Here is a 19,716-nt window from a genome sequence, read left to right as displayed (position 1 = left end):
GTGTTCAGGGCTGCCTTTTAAAGGAATGCCCATTATGCCGAGTATTGTTTAACAGACTGCTCCTGGGCCCGGGTCCCCTCTACATTTCACCCAAATGCACATTTGTCCGGCGACACAGCCATTCAATGGGTTTATCATTAAAACAAATAAATAAATAAAAAGACGATGGCCATGGCATCAACAATCCAAAACATCAATAAAATATTCAACGGCACAATTCAAACACATTTCAATAAAAATTTATTGAAACTAAGCGACGTTGAAGAAAAAATATATATACATGAAACTGAGATTTCTCAACATTTTTTAAAAACATAACATATACCTTCATGTTGCATTTATTTTGCCATCTCAAACCTCCTGTCTCGCCCGGTCATGATCCTCTGCAACAACTTAAAACAGAAAAACAACACAAAGAACAACACCAGAATGACCCATTTTAAACACTCAAAATCGGAGCAGCCCACTTTTCTTCATATCCCTTGGTCGCCTTGCTCGTTTCATAATTCCAGGTGGACAGTGGTACTTTGAACGCGGCGGTAAACAGCTTTGGGTGGCGCTGCTCGTCTGTGTTTTTTTTTCTTCTTTTTTGCAGTGACTTTACTGTTGGGTTGAGGGGGACTGAACACACACAAAATCAGCCCCGACAAGCGAGTGGTGGCCTCCCTTCCCTGCAGTGGTCTACGAGTAATGCGTTTGAAATGAAAATGACTAAAGGTGAAGAGACAGCGGGAGCCTTATTTACAGATATTTACAAGATCAATAAATTAAAGTTTACGTTCGAGTGTTAATAATTCACGTATTTACAGTAGATATCAAATAATTACATAAATACTTTGTTTTATTATAAGCTCTGTCTTCCTGTGTGTTTTAAAATCTTGTTATTGCAACGCACTAACAGTAATGTGGAGAAAATGAAAAACCATACCATGGAGGGCGCCACCCAAAAAAACCTTCACTTAAAAAAAAAAAAAACATTTCTAATGTCACTTGTTGGGTGAAGGTGAAAACTGAGAAAGTGCGAGGGAGAAGAGACTAGAAACAGGGGGATGTGTGTCACCGGGGCCTGGTACAAGCGATAAAAAAATAATTCAGCCACCCCGCAGCATGCACAGGCCGTATAGTGGCTCTCAGAATATCACAATGCTATTAGAAAGGCAAAGCTTCTCTGAAACTAGGCTCGCCGAGGGTAATCCCGAGTTCGACCCAAATATTTATATGCACCGTTTCTTTCCTATGAGTTATATTAGATGTTTCAGTGCCTTCAATAAATCGAACACCTGTAAATAGTGAAGAAATTGCCTGCTATTTGTGTTTCATACTCATGCGGGTGTCCCATGAATTATATATTCTGTAAATGTGCGTAGGCATAAATTACGCTTGTTAAAAAATAATGGAATTAGCAGCTTTGGAAACAAAGCGTTTCTCCAAGTCGTCTGTGTCTGTGGTTAACCTGGCTGAAGGTGTGGCTTTAAAGGTGCACAGACACACGCCCATTCGTTTAGGTTAAAATGAGCGTTCATTACGATGATTTTTTTTTACTATCCGGTCAGGGGTGTTACACATGCCCCGTTGCTCGGTGGGGAGTCATAGCCGAATGAGCAGTAGGTCCCTTTCACTCAGTAGTGCAACAAAGGCGCTTGCATCGTCTACCGTGGCACCCGCCGTGTTGGTGACAGTAATTGTACGAAGCACGGAGTGATTCGAGAACCCTAGCAGACAAATCAGAGTGCATCAAACAAAAAGGCAGTGTAATGTAACCGAAGCTAATATTGGCCTGCTCGTTTTCTTCTGCGTAACTGCCATGCGTGCTAAGGTCCCCCGGACTGTTCCAGACAGTGAAAAGGGTGTTTTGGAGCAAGTCTACCACCCCACATCCTCGACCAGGGGCGTGTACTCTCCACAATATGGAAAGTGTGTGTGTATGTCATGAGGTATGTGGTTTAAGCTCCGGTCGAAAAGTGAGACGTTAATTCGATGGGATCAGTGGAAACTGCACATAGCCTAGTGTATTGCAAGCTTTTCTGGCCTCAGGTGGGCACCCACATAGGCTGAAATATTTCAGCGGCCCCTTGGTGAGTTTAGGTGGCGTGTGCGTGCGTGACGGTGTGTGCGTGAGTATGTATGTGTGTTCACATGTTGACAAGGATCTACACCACACGGTTACTGTGGACGGGACCTCGACCACAGGACAAGCAGCATACATGGACCCCGTGGCACCTCACTTGAGTGGGAAAGGTGCGGCTATGGCTTCCTTTTCACTCAGGAACAACTGACATTAGCTCTGTGGCATCGACACACTTCTCCACAGACACATTTTGAAGGTAACAGATGTGAGCCCGAGCTCTTACTACAAGATACAAACAAAGTGCTTTTGGAACGAGGGCTCCGCTGCTCATGTCCACTTCTTTCTTGGTGCGAGGGTGACATGGGGAGAACACTGGGCTTCCTTTGCCCAAGGACGAACTCTTCTTGGTGTCAGGGCGGCCCAGGTGCCTCTCTTCCTGGGTGAGAGGTTGGAATTAAGAGGTGATGTCAACAACAGTTTTCCACGAGTCTCTCTCTCCCCGTGCGGGGGCTTGGCACGGAGGAGAAATGCAAGCACAGCTGCCCAGGTGCCTCTCTTCCTGGGTGATAGATTGGCATGAAGGCGTAATGCAAGCACAGTCTTCCTGGTGAGAGGTTGGCATGGAGGAGTAATGCAAGCAGTCTTCTTAGGTGAGAGATTGGCATAGAGGAGTAATGCAAGCCAGTTGCCCAGGTGCCCCTCTTCCGGGGTGTGGCAGCTTGGTTGAGAGTGGGAATTTGGGGGGCACCCTTCCCATACCGTCCCCCTTTCCTAGGTAATCCCTCTTCCTGGGTGAGTGGTTGACATGGAAGGGTGAAGCGAGCAGTTACCCAGGTGACCCGTCTTCCTGGGCGTGGGCATTGCCATGAGCCCCTCTTCCCGGGTGTGAGACTGGCACGGAGTGGACGCTCAGGGGGAGCTGCTCCGGGCTCTGTCCTTGGGCTCCAGCCCGCTCACCAGGCGCTGAATGCTCTGCAGCTCGGTGCTCGCCTCCTTGTCAGGCCCCAGCTTAGGCGACAAGGACACCGAGGACAGCGTGGACGACCTGCTGGTCAGTTCAGAGCCCGAGTCCGGAGCGCCCGTGGAGGGGCTGGGAGCCAGGTGGGCTGCCTTGGCTTCCAGGAGGGTGCTGCTGCTGGGCATGCTGTGCAGGGCCGTGGTCAGCAGGCTGCTGCTGCTGTCGGGTAAGTGCACCGGGATGGAGTAGGGGCTGTACCTCAGCCGGGGCCTCACTGCGTTGAGGAAGGGGTGTCGGTGCACCGAGTTGGAGGCCGCGGCCGCCGCCGCCGTCGACGCTGCCGCCGCTGCTGCCATGTAGGTGTACGGGTAGGAGAAGAGGCCCCCGAAGGGAGACATCGCCAGACCCTGCAAGAGAAGGTCATACATGTAAATAATCCGCTCATACGGAACACGTATCTGCTATCATCCCTAGCAGACAGTCCTATAGAAAAGCAACGGGCAGGGCGGAATCAGTCACAAGTTGGGCCCACCCCGCTGGGAATTTGGAGAGTTCCCCTGTGCAGCAGTCCCGAAGAGCACAGGGTGGTATCTACATGCACCCCTCCTCATAAGTCAGTAAAACGTTATTATAGGTATGTAGTGTTTTACCCTACCAGAGGGCAGACTTATAGGTTGCAAAAAAGTGATTGAGATTAAATAGATGACAGAGACTGGCTGGGTCATGGGCGGTGGAAGGGCACCCGCTGTCAGCTATCGCCGTGCGCTTGTCCGGGCGGTGTGACTGGCAGTGCCCAGCGATGGGCCTTGGTTAGCTCTCTTCTCCAGGTGGCTCACACAGAGCCACCCTGTAGCCCTGTGGTGAAGAGTGGTGAGAAGAACATACCCCCCCCCCCCGCCCTCACTTTGACTGCACACAGCAGAGGTCAGTCCCAGAGTGGAGATGAGTGCAGATCCCTCCCTCCCCCCCTCCAAATCCCACACTGGAAAGGCAGACAGCGGCAGTGAGTCCACAACATTTCTGCAGAAGCCCTACAGTAAAGTCAGACAGCAGGAATGAGTGGTGAGGAGTGCAACCCCCTCAGCCCCTATACCAGACCCCTCTCTCTGTGTTTGGAAGCAGCAGGAATGAGTCCCATAGTGATCCCTTTCTCAAGATCCCCCCACTGTAAAGGCAGACAGCAGTGAGCCCCAGAGTGGTGAGGAATGCAGAGCCTCTCCTCACCACCGCAAGATCCCCCCACTGTGAAGGCAGACAGCAGCAATGAGTGCCAGAGGGGTGAGGAATGCAGAGATGCACCCCCACCCCCCACAACCCCCTGCTGTAAAGGCTACAGCAATAATTCCCAGAGTCACCACTCATCAGGCCTGAACTGCTCACTCATCATTAATAGACGATTAATTTATTTCAAAGGCATTTTCTTCTACTTTTGCATGGTTCAATCTTTGGCAAACTAAGATTAAAGTACAGGTGAAATGGCTTTGGAGCACTACATTTTGTAAAATTCACACGGTGTTTACTTATAACACAGATGTGGATACATTTGACAGCCACTAGGTGGACTAGCTGCATAATAATACACTACATTCACAGGGATTCAGAGAGAATGAATATAACACCCATTATAGAAAATGATGTCTGGTAGGGTCCTGTGTCGATATTGAGACTGGCTAGGAACTTTTACTATTGAAAAAGAACCAGAAAATAAAGGTGACTCACGCAGTCGTGTTAGAGGTCAGACGCTACGTACAGAGGTGACAGGATGATAAGATAAGACAGAATACCTGAGAAGCCAGCACTTGCTGTTGGAGGTGAAAGGGCAGAGCAGCCACCGATGCCCCGGACAATCCCTGTCCTGCAGTGGCCATCACTGTGCTGTCCATGCCGCTGACGCCTGCGGAGGCCCCGGACACCGTGGCCAGAAGATGGCCCATCCCGGCCGCCATACTGGAGAAGGCCCCGCCCATGAACTGGCTGGGGTGTAGCAGCAGAGGGTGACCGCTGCCCATGGGGTTAAAGAACTGCTGCCCGGCCAGCCCGTGGGGAAAGGCCAGGCTCTGCATGGGTCCCTGGCTCAGGTGAGAGCTGCTGTCCGTCTGCACCGTTAGTGGGACAAATGGCTCCTTGGGGTGCAGCCTGGGATCCTCGGCCTTCGGAGGGTCCCGGGCGGGGCTACGGATGTCGTCGACTGGGAGGGACCTGGTGCTGGAGGAGATGGTGCCCGGGCTGTGCCTGGAGTCCGGGGAGCTCTTGCCAGTCCTGCTGCCGTGCTCCCGGCTCCTGCTGCGCCCCGAGTCCAAGAGGTAGGGGTGGTGACCCTTGGCAGGGCTGGCCCTCTCCCGTGGTTCCTCCCTGGTGGTGGTGGAGATCTTGCTCGACTCTTGAGTGTCCAGGATGGGGTCGTCTTTGCTGTCTGCGTCGCTCTCCTCCTCACTGTGGCACAAGACTTAAAGGAATGAACAAACGTAACATTTTAGCGATTCTCTGTGGAGCACACACGGGCATATGTCGGCAAACAGAGAAAAATAACAGCCTCCTATCACATGGGCCCGTATCCCTAAAATAGAGGGCTCACCCGAGGACTTAAATCCTAGTGGCACATCCCGAGTACCCCTCTCCCACCCCCTCTCGGGCTCAATAATGCGCAAGATTGGGCATTTTATGTCTATTAGTGGGCCCAGGCCGATAGACGGGGCTTTCCTCTGAATATAAACTATAGTAAAGCAATTGATACATCCCCCCACAGTTTCGAAATGCATGTTATAATATTGAATATATTCATTACGTCATTCCAATTATTTCGCAAAAAAGTATATTCGAATTTAAGCCACCCGTTTGCCGAATTATCACAAACGCAAACTCATTCTTGTATACTTGTGAGTGCACGCACACGCGCCGCACACAAACACACAAGTTCGCTCTTGCAGATAGATATAGCAGTCTCTGCGGATCTTAATCGACGTAACAATTATAATTGCTGTCCCGCAAAGCCTCGTTATCAGCGGTGGGCAACCGCTGCTGCCACATAAATAAACAAAGGGACTACAGCGGATGTTTAAAGGGAAATCAACCCCTTCTAAGAAGATTCGCTAAGCATCTTAAGTGTTTAAAAGGCCTTTCGCGATCTCGCTAAAAATGTTTTCTATATGGAAATAACAAAGAAATAATAGCACACAATCACCTGCCCGCGCTTTTTTACTTCAAAAAACACCACACAAACATGACAGGGTGCTGATACAGGCTCTAAGGAGGGTTCTCAGTGTACAATTCGGTGCCAGTAACAGCATAAGCGATATTTTTAAGAGGGCGGGCGGGCTGCATCTTTCTGAGTAAACAGGGAGTAGTCACATTTTTGGGAGTGGATGGGAAGGGGTCACCTATCAGAGTAGATGAGAAGGGGGTCACCTTTTGAGTGAATGGGAAGGGGTCACCTGTCAGAGTGAGTGAGAAGAGGTAACCTATCTGTGTGAATGGGAAGGGGTCACCAGGCAGAGTGAATGGGAAAGGATCACGTTTCGGAGCCAATGATAAGGGGTCACCCTTGGCAGTGAATGGGAAGAGGTCACCCATTGAGTGAATGGGAAGAGGTCACGTGTCAGAGTGAGAGGGAAGAGTTCACCTATGGGAGTGAATAAGAAGAGGTCACCTATCGTAGTGAATGGTAAGATATCACCCATGTGAATGAATGGGGAGAGGTCACCTATCACGAGTGAATGGGAAGAGGTCACCTATCGAGTGAATGGGAAGAGGTCACCTACGGGAGTGAATGGGAAGAGGTCAACTATCAAGTGACTGGGAAGAGGTCACCTATCTGAGTGAATGGGGAAAGGTCACCTATCAGAGTGAATAGGAAGGGGTCACTTTCTGACTGATTGGAAAGAGGTCACCTGCCAGAGTGACAGGGAAGAGTTCACCTGTGGGAGTGAACGGGAAGAGGTCACCTATAGGAGTGAATGGGAAGAGGTCACCTATAGGAGTGAATGGGAAGAGGTCTCCTATCGAGTGAATGGGAAGAGGTCACCCACCTATGGAGTGATTGGGAAAGGTCACCAATCGAGTGAATGAAGGGGTCACTTTCTGAGTGAATGGGAACCGGTCACCTTTCCGAGTGGACTGGAACATGCAAGTCTTTGTGAGTGACCTGGTGGCCAGTTTCCAGGATGAACGGGAAGGGGTCTCCTATCGGTGAGAATGGGAGGAGATCACCTTTCGGAGTGAAAGAAAAGCAATCACGTATCCAGTGATGGGGCACACTCTGTCAAAACGGACTCGCAGCACTCTCATCCTTCTGAATTAACAGGAAAGGAACTCCCAGTTCCAAATGTTTGGATGAAGGAGCCACCTTAATGAGCTGTCCGTGAGCGTTTTGAGACTCACCTTTCTGAGTGGAGGTGCCCACGGTGGAGATGGCAGGGGATGAAGGCTGGGCGAAGCATTTAAAGGAGGGCTGCTCACTGGACGAGTCGTCAGAGGTTGCCGTGTCTTTTTTCTGGTGGTCGTCGTACACCCTCATAGACTGCAGGGTCAGCTGTTTCCTGCGAACACAACATTGTTGTTACATGATGTGCTGTGGCATGCGACAGCTTCACTGCTACCACCCGAAGTACAATGCCGGGGCCGAAAGGGACAGATCTTTTCTGGGCTTACCAGTGATCAAGGCAGATGTGTTCCCTAGGATGGTAACTAATATTATTTTTGTGCATGTCTTTACACTTTTTCAATTATTCTAATTTTCAGGAACAGAAAACACTATGCACCAAATTGGCAATTTTTCAATAATAGCAAGAAAGTTAAGTTCGAGAAAATATCTGTAGCATTCCTATTCTTTAAAAAAACGGAAGGAGCAGTTGGTTTTAATTAATCTGGTTTCGTGTCTTGTTGTTTTTAGACCACAACAAAGCAAGTTTTCAAAGTTACTTCCTTAGACTATAAGGCTACAATGCTTTATATGAAGTGAAAACGGAGTGGTGCCGTAAAAAGGCTAATGGCTTCATATATATATATATATATATATATATATATATATATATATATATATATATATATATATATATATATATATTTGTAGGGCCTTCCCCGTACACAGATAATCAGCCTATACGGACACGGAAGGCGAAGGCTTGTCGGGGAGGGGAGAGGTGAGGATGGAGGGGGCGCACCCCGCAGGGTACAGTGTAATTGATTGTTTTTCCTATATACAGATCCTATATGGACATGAGGACATAGACACAGGGGCAAGTGGTTCGCTTTCCGCACCGACACCTTCATTCTCTACAGTTTCGAGGTCTCCTAAGGTGGGGGTTTGGCAGGGTTGAACAACGATAGCTGCATATCTCCAGGGAGGGTTTGTTTTCTGGAAGGAGAAACAGACTCTTCGGATACATTGCCTCCCCCTGAACTCACCTCTTCTCTCGCCTGCCGTTGCCTGTGTCACGAAAGCCCTTGGCGAATGGATTGTTGTCAATTTTTAATTGGGTTATCTGAAAGAAAGAGGATTGGAGTCGGGTCAGATTCGCCTTTCACCACATGGTTAAAAAAACATAGTGCCATTTTAGCTCCGAGCAGTGTCTCAGAGAAGGAACACAAACCAGGAATTCAAGAGACAACAACGGAACACAGGGATAATTACACAAAAACGGAGTACACCGATCCATTTAGAAAGGCCCCAGTGTGGGCATTTATCATCTCTACTCCCAAGCTGACTCGCTCCCCTATTAATCTCCGCTATGTCAGGCGATCTCACTTCCGAGGCAATTAATGGCCGTGATTTACCTGGCCGCAGTTAATCTGCTTACGCTGAGTAATGGACATTAAATGGAACGGTGCAATTAGGATTCCTCATCTTTTAAATTCAAGCTTTAATTTAAACATTTCATAACGCCACAATTACGGATAAACGCATTATGGCCGGGGCTGCCGCCGTAAACTTTTCTCGGTAATGAAATTGCCTGCTCGGGAAAAGGCGAATTGATTTCATTAGAAAAGTGTTTTACTGGACAAACATTTTTTGAATTATGAAAGGAGACCGTGTGCCTCGGCGTCTAACATTTGTTTCCGTTTATACGGCAGCTGGGGCAATGGAAAGTGGCGCCTCGAAGCAGTGTCCCTAAAGCGCGGGACAGTATCAACCCGTAGGCACATACCACTGTAGGAGCACCGAGGGGGCATCTGTCGCACGCCCTCGGACGTCAACGGGCGCCAGAGCACAACGGGCTACTCTTTCACTATAAAAAAAACCCTGAAGGTTATTACTGAAAAGGGGTATTTTACCCCCCCCCCCCCCAAATAAATAAATAAACTGAGGCATTTTCTGCACTATGAAAATAAGTTCCGTCAAACTGTCAACAACTCAGCTATCCGTGTGAATTTAGTTGAGTCGGGATTCTCCTAAATATGGCCGCGGTGACAGCCTTCCCTTCTCTCACAAACGCAGCTCACCTCACCGAGGCCGCCCCGCATGCAGGAGCACTCGAAAACAATACAGATACTTTAATAAAAGCGAAGCAGCGAGCTCCGTTCCCCTAAACTGGACCGTTCATCTTGTTTACAGTAATCAGGAAATAAAGGCGTGTGGTGAAGTCCCTTCGCTTGCCGTTTGACAATCGTTACTGCGAGTGTATTACTGGCCACTCAGTAGCGTCGAAAAGTAATTTTTAAAATCGAGAACGCGTTCATTTCTGATTCACCGGCAGGCCCCTTCCGTTGCAGAAAGAATGAGTGTAAAAACAAGGAGCGCCCATAAACTATGTCAACCACAGAAGCCCCTCCCTGAGAACGTCTTCTTGCTCGCAACCTATGTGGTTTACACGTGCAAAATCACACCCATCGCAAAAAAAGTCAAAATAAAGACTCAAATAAAAAAATATACAGAATAAATAACATTCAGCTCAGTTCCTCTGCGGTGCGATTAAAAAACTCACCCTTACAAAAAGCACCAAGTAACCAAATAACCAAAAACTGACAGTTTACGCATTCTCGATATATAATATGAATTTGATTTTCACAATTCCTTGCCCTTTTCAGATCACAAGGAGCTAACACTCACCAATACCGCCCCCCCCCCCCCGCTCCCCCTTCACAAAAGGTGATTCAAAGTGTAGAGCGTAGCTGCACTCTCTGGGACCCTCAATAATTCTTCAACCCCAGAAAATAGCAATAAAGTTTGGCTTTTCACTTCCATGCCGAGCTTTCGATAGGAGAAAGCACCGCTTCCAGAGTACAGAACAGGGCCCTAGGCCTCCTTTCAGTGAAGCAGCAGTGGACCCCTCTCGCCCCGCCCCCAGGGGCCCCTGACCCCTCACCTTGTCGTTCTGATAGGCGGTCACGGCGATGAAGTCCGTCTCCGGGAAGACGTAGGTGCGGAACGTGCTGTACGGCAGCTTCAGGATGTCGTTGGCCCGCACGATGTGGAAGCGCGGCTGGTACTTGTGCATGGAGTTCAGGATGGTCTGCAAAGGGGGCAAGCGAAAGCGAGCTGAGAAGAGGCTGGCCGGGGCCCGAGTCCCCCGCACCACCCAGCCCAGCCCTGCCCTGTCCCCGAGACTGCACAGTGCTGGGCCTATGCGGTGACACCGTGAGCAGTGCCCAGCGCGCTGTCTAAGAAGTGTGTACAGGTCATAGCTGTGGAACAGTGTGCGAATGGGTCACAAAACAGCAGAAATACGTGAGATTAGGACCAGGTACACTTCTGTCGATTGTGCAAGCGCGAAACCATCAGATATTCGCCGGTTTTAGATATGGGCTCAGAAGTTAAAGGACCCTTAAACATGACGAGTTTTATGATAATTTTTTCAGTACTTTTGCTTCTATTTTTCTGAAAAGCTTTCTTCAGCCAATTTGTTCGGGTAACCTATCTTTTACTGCCATGCCTAACATCAACAAAACTGTCACCATGTAATACTTCAATAAAGAAAAAAAACACATGCATGTAGATTTTAAACAGGGTCAATGCTAATAGCAAAAAAAAAAACTTTTTGCAATCATAGTGCAGTGTGATATACTAAATTAAAGGCACAGTTAGGCCTCTGTTCACCAGTTCCTTAGAAAACGTTCTTGATTGATTGTGTGAGCCTGTGCCCCGATTTTCAAACATATCTATTTAAATATGGAAAGGGCTCCTATTATATGTAGCACTCTACAACACCACCGACACTCTAAAACTTTCAACCCAAACGTTTGTTTCTCTAGCAGACTTAAACAATTATTACATTTAATGTATTTTAAATACATATATATATATTTTATAATTATATTTTGTAATTGTATTTATGTAGCGCTTACTACCCTTGACGAGGCGTCGTTTATATTTATTTACATTATTCATATCTACATTAATATTTTGCAGTAGTTTGCGAATATATATATATATATATATACACACACACACAAACAATTTCTTGTATATTCTATTTATGTATTTTATATTTTACATAATCTAAATGTATTTGCACGCAGCGCTATTACCATGCTACGATATTTCATGCAACGCAAATTTACACATAGCCACTATCTGAGACTGTCATTCTACATCTACCTGTATATAAAATGCATTAATATTAATGTAATTATGAATAAAAACTTTGCTAGAGAAACAATTATTTAAGGTGAGAAGTTTTAGAATGTCAGTGGGATGTACACACACACATATATATATATATATATATAGTTATATATATATAGTTAATTGTGTGTGTGGTTGAGAGCATACTCATCTAAGCACATAAACACACAAATGTACTTGTATAAAATGGCACAGTATATACCCTCACAGAGACACGCACAAATAGGGGTAGCTTTGTGAACCCATATGTATTCCCAGCACTTTCCTCGTGTTTATTTGCTCATATCACTTGACAGCTTTTCTTTACACGAGGATTTGGAGTATGGCAACCTCAGGCTGAGATTGGATTTTATAATGAAATCACTGCAACTATTTTATTCTGTGGGGGCCCTGTCCCTTAGCCGGGCCTCCAGACACTCACAGAGTTGACCGCGTTCCTTCTTCAGCTCCAAGCAGCTTATTGCCCAGGTCCCTTGTTAGGACTGTCACCAGTTGCTGTATTCTGCTAAGGGAGGTCTGTCCCCCTCCCAGCCCAGTCCATCCTTCCATCTTTACATTCTGTCCATTTGCTCCCTGGCCTGCTCGCATGGCCGTGATTAATATTTCTTTAATACGGCCCTTCAAACCCATCACGAAGCTTTTACAAATTGGAAAATCAATGCGCGTTTTCGTCTGGTAATAGCTCTTGTCTTCTTTACGAAAAAATCCACCTGGGGATAAATTAAATCGGGGTTGTGGAAGGAAAGACACACTGGCTACATTAGTTGACTTTTTTCACAGCCAGCGCTGGGCATCTGGGCAATTAGTCACGTTTCTGCTCTTGGGAAGGCCGAGATTAGCACAAAAGCCTCTACCCTGCCCTGACTCGGGGAAGACAGCTCTTTTAGAATATTGGTATTTTTTTTTCACTTGATGGTTCTGCCAATGTCTCAATGTAAATTAAATCGCGCATTATGTGTCCCATTATAAAATGGGAATTATGCAGAGGGACACCTATCCTTGCTGAAACGTTGAAACATATTTCCCCGGCCAAGGGCTGAAGCAACAGCCCTTCTGCACCCATTCGTTAGAGAAAAGTGAAAGCAAATGGGGCAGACGTCAAAGGTAACAAGGCTGGAGCCGGCATTTAAACGAACAAAGGACCCCCAATAAACAAGGCAAACCTCGAACCCCAATGAAAGTGATTAACTAAGGGGAGATGCGCGTGGCCAAGCGCTAAACCGGAAAACACACATGGGGGAAACAGGAAGCAGCCACAAACACAAGGCACTCGAGAAGAAAGCGGGGGCACTTACGAATCCATGCTTGTCGGAGATGTTGTTGGTGAGCTTGAGCTTGTGAAAGGTGACCACTTTAGACATCCACTGCTCACCCGTGGCCGGGCTGTCCGGGTGGATGTACATGCGCTTGGGCATCTCGGGGTCAGCCTTGCCCGCCACCATCCAGCGGGAGTTGTGGAACTTATAGCGGCAGTCGTCGGCCGCCACGATGTCCATCAGCAGGATGTACTTGGCCTTCTTGTCCAGGCCTGTGCAGCGCACTTTAAAAGGGGGGAACATCCTCCTGCAAGGCAAGGTGGTGGGTGAGCATGGAGGCCAGGAGAATCGGCCATGAGAATCCAAGACCGGCAGCAAACTGAGCTCGGTAGCAGCAGTCTGACCTAGAGGCCCGGGTGCGCAGCAGTGTCAGTCAGGGAAGGCCCGGGTGCGCAGCAGTGTCAGTCAGGGAAAGCCTGGGTGCGCAGCAGTGTCAGTCAGGGAAGGCCTGGGTGCGCAGCAGTGTCAGTCAGGGAAAGCCTGGGTGTGCAGCGATGTTTGTTTGAGAAGTAGGGGTGCAGCAAAGTCAGCCATTGAGGTTTGGGTGTCATAGGCCGATAGCCAGGGAGGCAGGGGTGAGCAGCAGTGCTAGTCATGGAGTCCAGAGCGAGCAACGGGGTTAGCTTGGGAAGCAGTGGTGTGCAGAAGTGTCAGTCAGCGAGGCATGGGTGCGCAGCAGTGTTAGCTGGGGAAGCAGGGATGAGCAGCAGTGTCAGTCAGCGAGGCATGGGTGCGCAGCAGTGTTAGCTAGGGAAGCAGGGGTGAGCAGCAGTGTCAGTCAGCGAGGCATGGGTGCGCAGCAGTGTTAGCTAGGGAAGCAGGGGTGAGCAGCAGTGCCAGTCAGGGAGGCAGGGGTGTACCGCAGTGCCAGTCAGCGAGGCCTGAGTGGGCAGCAGTGCCAGTCAGGGAAGCTTGGGTGAGCAGCAGTGTCAGCCAGGGGCACAGGGGTGAGCAGCAATGTCAGTAAGGAATGCAGGGGTGTGCAGCAGTATCAGTCAGGAAGGCAGAGGTGTGCAGCAGTGCCAGTCAGGGAGGCAGGGGTGTGCAGCAGTGCCAGTCAGGGAGGCTGGGGTGTGCAGCAGTATCAGTCAGGAAGGCAGGGGTGTGCAGCAGTGCCAGTCAGGGAGGCTGGGGTGTGCAGCAGTGCCAGTCAGGGAGGCAGGGGTGTGCAGCAGTGCCAGTCAGGAAGGCAGTGGTAGCTTGGGAAGCAGGGGTGAGCAGTAGTGTCAGTCAGGGAGGCAGGGGTGAGCAGCTGTGTTAGCTAGGGATGCTTGGACGAGTTTCAGTATCAGCCAGGGAAGCAGGGGTGAGCAGCATCAGCCAGGGAAGCAGGAGTGAGCAGTAGCACCAGGCAGAAGCATGGACGAACAGCAGTCTCTCATAGGTGCATGGATGAGGAAACCCCATACAAATACAGGGAGCAGGGGTTTTTCTAGAGGGATGAGAGAGCAGCTGTCTCAGCTAGGGGCCGGTAGCACTGTCGTCTAAAGGATGAGCCTCAACTGCCCCTCAACTACAGGCATGTGGTGAGAAGCACTCCTAGCTCTATAAACAGACCATACACAGCTCATAAGAAGCACTGCTGCTAAAACGAGAGAGCAACACTCTCAACTTAAGACAGGTTATAATCAGCAGTCTCAAGTAGGCAGGGGGAGAAGCAACTTAGCAAGACGCACAACCTACCTAAAGGCAGATGAGAGCTGCAACCTCGGTTGGAAATAAATATTGAGTGAGAGGCTGGGGAAAGCAGCCCTCTCTTCTCTATAGAGGCTGGAGATCAACAGCACTCTCATCTGTGTGGCAGCTGGGGAGCAGGAGCACTCTCATCTGTGTAGAGGCTGGGGACAGGCTGCGCTCTCATCTGCATAGAGGCTGGGGATCGGCATCACTCTTCTGTGTAGAGGTAGGGGACAGTCAGCACTCTCTTCTGTGGAGAGGCTGGGGGTCTGCAGCACTCTCTTCTGTGGAGAGGCTTGGGGTCTGCAGCACTCTCTTCTGTGGAGAGGCTGGGGATCAGCATCACTCCCATCCTCGTTGAGGCAGTGGGTGAACAAAAACTTCACCTAGAGGCATCTTCTGCTGATCTTGAGGCAGAGGTCCTGTGTACCTGAAGCTGCAGAGAGGCCTTCACCCACAATGCATTTGTAATTATATAGCGCTTCCCATACCACTTGCGTGGCCTAAAGCGCTTACGTAAAAGCAGAACATCAGCAAAATCGTCCAGAAGCGAGGGCTGGCTAGGACCCTCTCCTAGGGAGACAGTGCGGTCAGCTTTCTCCACTGGGGAGGCGCAGTCTGAGTTGTGCTCCAAACCAGAGGCACAGGAGTGTCCCTCTCAACAAGAGTATTATGTGCAGAGCAGGAAGAGGCCAGCGACCTTCGAAACTTGTCCGTTAGATGCGCAACAGCAGCATCCTCAAAGAGGGGCATGGATCCCAGCTGGAGGGAGAGTCAACAACCCCTTTCAATGAGGTGAGAACCAGTGTTCCAGATCACAAAGAGGTGTGCAGGGAACTGGAAACAGGGGTGAGCCACACCGTGGTCTAGATGGCAGGAGCACACCCGTGGATGGAAGCAGAGGTAAGCATTGGCATCCTAGTGGATTGGAAACAGAGGTGAGCAGCATCTTAGACTGGAAGCAGGGGTGCAGCACAATTTGTGATGGAGGAAAACAGTCAATGGTCTGGGTCCCAGAATCTAAGAAAGGGACCAGGTCTCCTGGGCACTGCCCCAAAGGCGAGAGGGAACCTCTTCAAATAATCTAGACCATCTATGTTGCCTTCTCCAGGTCACACTTGACTTTTCGTGAAATATTATATAACGCGAGAAAGATGGTCAGACGGTCGCAACACCGAGAGTATTATATAGGATGGTCGCAATAAATCTATCATCAAAATATTAAAAATATACGAGGCCTCGAAGAGTGCCAGCCACTGATTTTCTGCACACATTCCCTGAAGCTGTCTTCTTTAGTCACTTGTTTCCCTTTTTTATTTTGTAATTAACATATTCTCCCTTAAAAATATTTTCTATTGAAAGATGTAAGCAGAAGAGTTTTCTTCGTACTTTGCCCTGTTTGCGAGAGCCTCTGGTGGTCTCTAACTGAAGTGTCACATGTGCGTGAACACCTGTGCCCTCGTCTTCTCCTGTGCCAGTTCGTTTGGTGCCAGAGCTGCAGAGGACAAGGAATCCGCCATCTCCTTCCAAAGTGCAGCAGAACGTCATCGGCTGCCTGTTTATTTTTGTCAATCATGTGGTTTTAAATTATGCTTTCCTAAAAGGAAACATATGCCAGCAACAAACACGAGGGGGCACGCGGCCCCTCCGGACTTCCAGGGCATAAATAGCCCCCAGATGGGGAGGACGGCGGCCGTGTTCACCTCTGGCCCGGACAGTTTATCGTTTAATAATCTGCAATCAGAGCCATAAAACAGGCGTGTGCCTCGCGCCCTGGCACCGGGGCACCTCGATAATGCCCTTCTGCTCCAGTAACCAGCATTCATGAATACATAATATTGAGTGAAGTGTGCCCAAACCGCGGCCTCGTATTTTAAATATCGAGTACAATGCTAGGCAGCCTCGAGTGACATGTACACACACGTGAGTGTGTCTGTGTGTGTTGTGTGTGTGTATACCACTTATAGCGTTCAGCCGCAAGATCTAGGAAAGTCTGCGGGACAAGGCAATAGACAGCGCTGTAAGTGCCCCCCAAGAACAGTGAATACAGGGCCCGAGATGTTTCTGTAAATTGTGAAAAAGTGTGGCGATACCGTGGCTGCTGTCGAAACGTTTGCAGGCAGAAAACAGAAATGTATTATGGGTTTTTGAAGCTAGGACGTTGTTGTGGGCACATGCTGCTCACTTGCTCTCAGGAGAGATTTTTGTCTGAATTACGGAGTTGCGTGACCCCCCGTTTATATCGCTGTTAACTGCCTGGGTATCTAGAGAAAGAAGAAAACGTTTTCCCGAATGTAGGTGACAGAATTGCTTGTTGTGTTTAGGGAAGTGAGTGGAGAGGACGATGGGAGTGTAGGGTTGGAGTGCAGGCGCTGGGAGAACTGAAAGAGAAAGTGGGTCAGAGCAGGCACTCACCGGCCAGACTTGGTGATCACCATCTCTGTTCCCCGCTTGTGGAACTGCTCCCACAGATCCTTGGCTTCCAGGTGCACCTTGGGGTCGTCATCCACCTCCTCCTCGGGCTCCAGGCTCTTGAGCGGCCGGAGGTGCGCGGCCGCCTGGTGGCCCAGGGCGGAAAACGGCATGCCCGCTTCGGCCGCCCCCACTAGCTGCTCCATGATGGGCTTGGTGAGGGCGCCGGGTAGAGATAGGGCCGACGCGCTGTGGGGCAGCGCCAAGGCCGGGAAGAAGGGCGGCTGGTGGCCCAGCATGGCGCTCATTGCGAAGTCCGGCGCCCGGTGCGGCAGGAAGGGATGGTAAGCCATGGTCGTCCCAGGAAAAACTGGATCTCGCATCGAGATGTTCATCCACTCCAGCCTCGGGGTTGTGCAGCGACCGCGGGGTGCACGGGCCTCAGCAGGTCATGCTGAACCAAGAGTGCCAAGAACGACTGTTTTCACTGGCAAAGGCGCATCGTTTGGAGAAAAAAAAAAAAGTAGTCAAAGTGTCCAAATGGATGAAATTAGCACAGGTCCAAGAGTGCTGGGTGCTCCTACAGGAGTCGGTCCAAGTCTTATCCTCGCCCCTAGTCTCAGTTCAGTCCGCCAAATTCCCCCTGTAGGGCGCTGAAGGTGCTCTGAGAAGCTAGGCGTGAAGAGCATGTGAAGCTTGTTGTCTCAGCACAAGCCGCCCCAACACAGCGCTACGACAGCTCAGCCTCCTGCCCACAAAAGCGCAGCTCTATGCAGGTCACAGGTTGCCCCTGTCCTGCCTCCAGCTGGGCGAGACTCGGGCAGGGAGCGCCTGCCTTGCACCTCTGCTGCAGCGCATTCCAATACGGGTGGGGTGAGAGGCGGCGAGGAGGGGGTGCAGAGCGAGGGAAGCAGGAGCGAGGGAGGCAGCCCCAGCGACGAGGATCCCGTGTGAGAGGGAGCTCCTCTTACACCGGCCTCTATGGATGTGCTGTGGGCTCGCAGGCAGCCCTGGAACACTTGATTGGCTCTTTCACGCTCCCGGACCAATTGTGCGGCTCCATAGGCGTGGTTCTGACAGGTCGAGCGCCATGGGGGGAGCGGGGTTATAAAAAGAAGGTGTCGGAAGCTGTAGCGCTGCAGCACAGCATCACCGCGACTCTATGAATATGTCAACATGATCAGGAGGGAGGAGGAGCGCGGGAGGAGAGGGGAGGGAGCGCAGAGCTGCAGGAGGCCGGCCCAGGAGCCGGAGCACACCCAGCGCCTAGCCCGGCACCGACGTAGGCACAGCTCTCACCCTCCGCCGGCTCTTCACAAGTCCCGGGCAGATAAGGCAGTGGGAGGAGGGAGAGTGGGCAGCTCTTTATCTCACCCCTGCACTTCCAGCGCAGGCCGAACCGTGTTTTAACACCCGCTGTCCAGGCTCCCATCCGGCCCTTTCAACATGTTTGGGCAGCTAAGTTGGGGGGGGGGGGGGGGAGCGGGAAGGGGGACTTTAGTCTTCCATTGGCAGGCATCAGAAGTGTGGGTCTGGGCACTGCAACGAGTCAGTGTGTACGACTACATACACAATGCTTTTCCCAAGGAACGACACGACGCAGGCCACTTATTCCAGTCCACGTGTACTCGTTACCAACTCTCGAGTCTAGGTGTCTGTTTATACAAGTTGCATGAATATATGAGGGAGAGAAAAGGAGCGGCACTCATATAGAAATGTACTAAACACCCTGCACACAAACAATCTATTCAATTGTACACACACATAGAACTAGCTCGCACCCCAACCCAGGGGGCTTTAACTATACCCGCGTAAAACACGAACACACCCACCTACATTAGCTCACATTCGCACCACACACACACCTGCAACAAAGCGTCAACTAGACGGCCTACGCCCCCTCTCACGTGCGTATGCGCAACGTACACAAATCTACAGCCACAATTACAGTCTGTGGTAATATAGGTACACAGTAACGGCATTTTGATGACTAATATATTGAAGTAACCTGGATAAATGCACATGCATGTAATAACACACACGCGCATAGTGCAGAACGATTCGTATCCGTCCCGTCACAGCTAATAACGAATGAAAATAAAACAACCATAACAATCCAAATCATCTTTGAATTCTCTTTGACTATATGAAACTGTCACCTACCATAACGCCACTTCTCACCTCTTCCCCCACAAGTAAACTGCTCCATGTACAAAGACGCCTCGGGTGTGTTTGGTGGGAGGTTGCATCTTAACTTGAAATACATTCATGAATATATCTTCTTACCTGGATGAGCTCTCGATCTTTGTATGCTAAATATACAACTTTTATAGTGGGCACACTTAGGTGCATTTCTTTAAGGGTTACAGGTTTCCATATGTAAACAAGCCTATTTCTGTGACTTGATCATGTTGAATATCGAGCATAACCGGGTCGGTCATTGTGATCTGTGAACTTTTATGAGGCGAGCATACATGAAAACTGAACGTATTGTGTACTTGCTGTTAAGCATTTACTGTTGGCGTCTCCGGGCAAACAGTGCCATATTTCTGCAGAATTATTGCACAAAAACTTTGCATTACACACATTCGGTTTATGCTTTCGCCTCCTCTGTGTGCGTGTGCGTGATGAGAAGGGCCTCTCCATAACTTGTGGGTGAATGGACCGAATAGTCATCTTCCACCGCAGTTTTACTTTGTGTGATAGGTGTAGTATGTGTGTAAAT

General features: G+C 49.6%; 1 protein-coding gene and 1 long non-coding RNA gene across 4 annotated transcripts in view; one reads left to right on the top strand and one right to left on the bottom strand.

Annotated features, from left to right (window-relative positions):
• Positions 1-223: 223 nt before the first annotated feature.
• On the bottom strand, positions 224-18,144 carry TBX3 (T-box transcription factor 3). 2 transcript variants are annotated; one of them, XM_069214518.1, is made up of 7 exons: positions 16,995-18,144; positions 12,882-13,149; positions 10,328-10,474; positions 8,430-8,506; positions 7,404-7,561; positions 4,811-5,472; positions 224-3,433 (listed from the first exon to the last, which is right to left on the bottom strand). In XM_069214518.1, exons 1-7 carry the CDS (start codon positions 17,384-17,386, stop codon positions 2,978-2,980), a joined length of 2,160 nt encoding a protein of 719 aa, XP_069070619.1. In that variant the 5' UTR covers positions 17,387-18,144; the 3' UTR covers positions 224-2,977. The 2 variants fall into 2 exon arrangements, with proteins under 2 accessions (XP_069070619.1, XP_069070621.1); XM_069214520.1 differs by lacking the exon at positions 16,995-18,144 and adding an exon at positions 15,969-16,136.
• LOC138266120 (uncharacterized) overlaps positions 15,116-19,716 on the top strand; it is a 47,808-nt gene continuing 43,207 nt past the window's right edge. For both annotated transcript variants that reach the window (XR_011199466.1, XR_011199465.1), the window contains exon 1: positions 15,116-15,374. This is a non-coding gene — a long non-coding RNA (uncharacterized lncRNA). The remainder of the gene's footprint in view (positions 15,375-19,716) is intronic.

Source organism: Pleurodeles waltl, chromosome 11 (genome assembly GCF_031143425.1).
Source record: "Pleurodeles waltl isolate 20211129_DDA chromosome 11, aPleWal1.hap1.20221129, whole genome shotgun sequence".
NCBI classification, from domain to species: domain Eukaryota; kingdom Metazoa; phylum Chordata; class Amphibia; order Caudata; family Salamandridae; genus Pleurodeles; species Pleurodeles waltl.
This window is presented reverse-complemented; position numbering and strand designations above follow the sequence as displayed.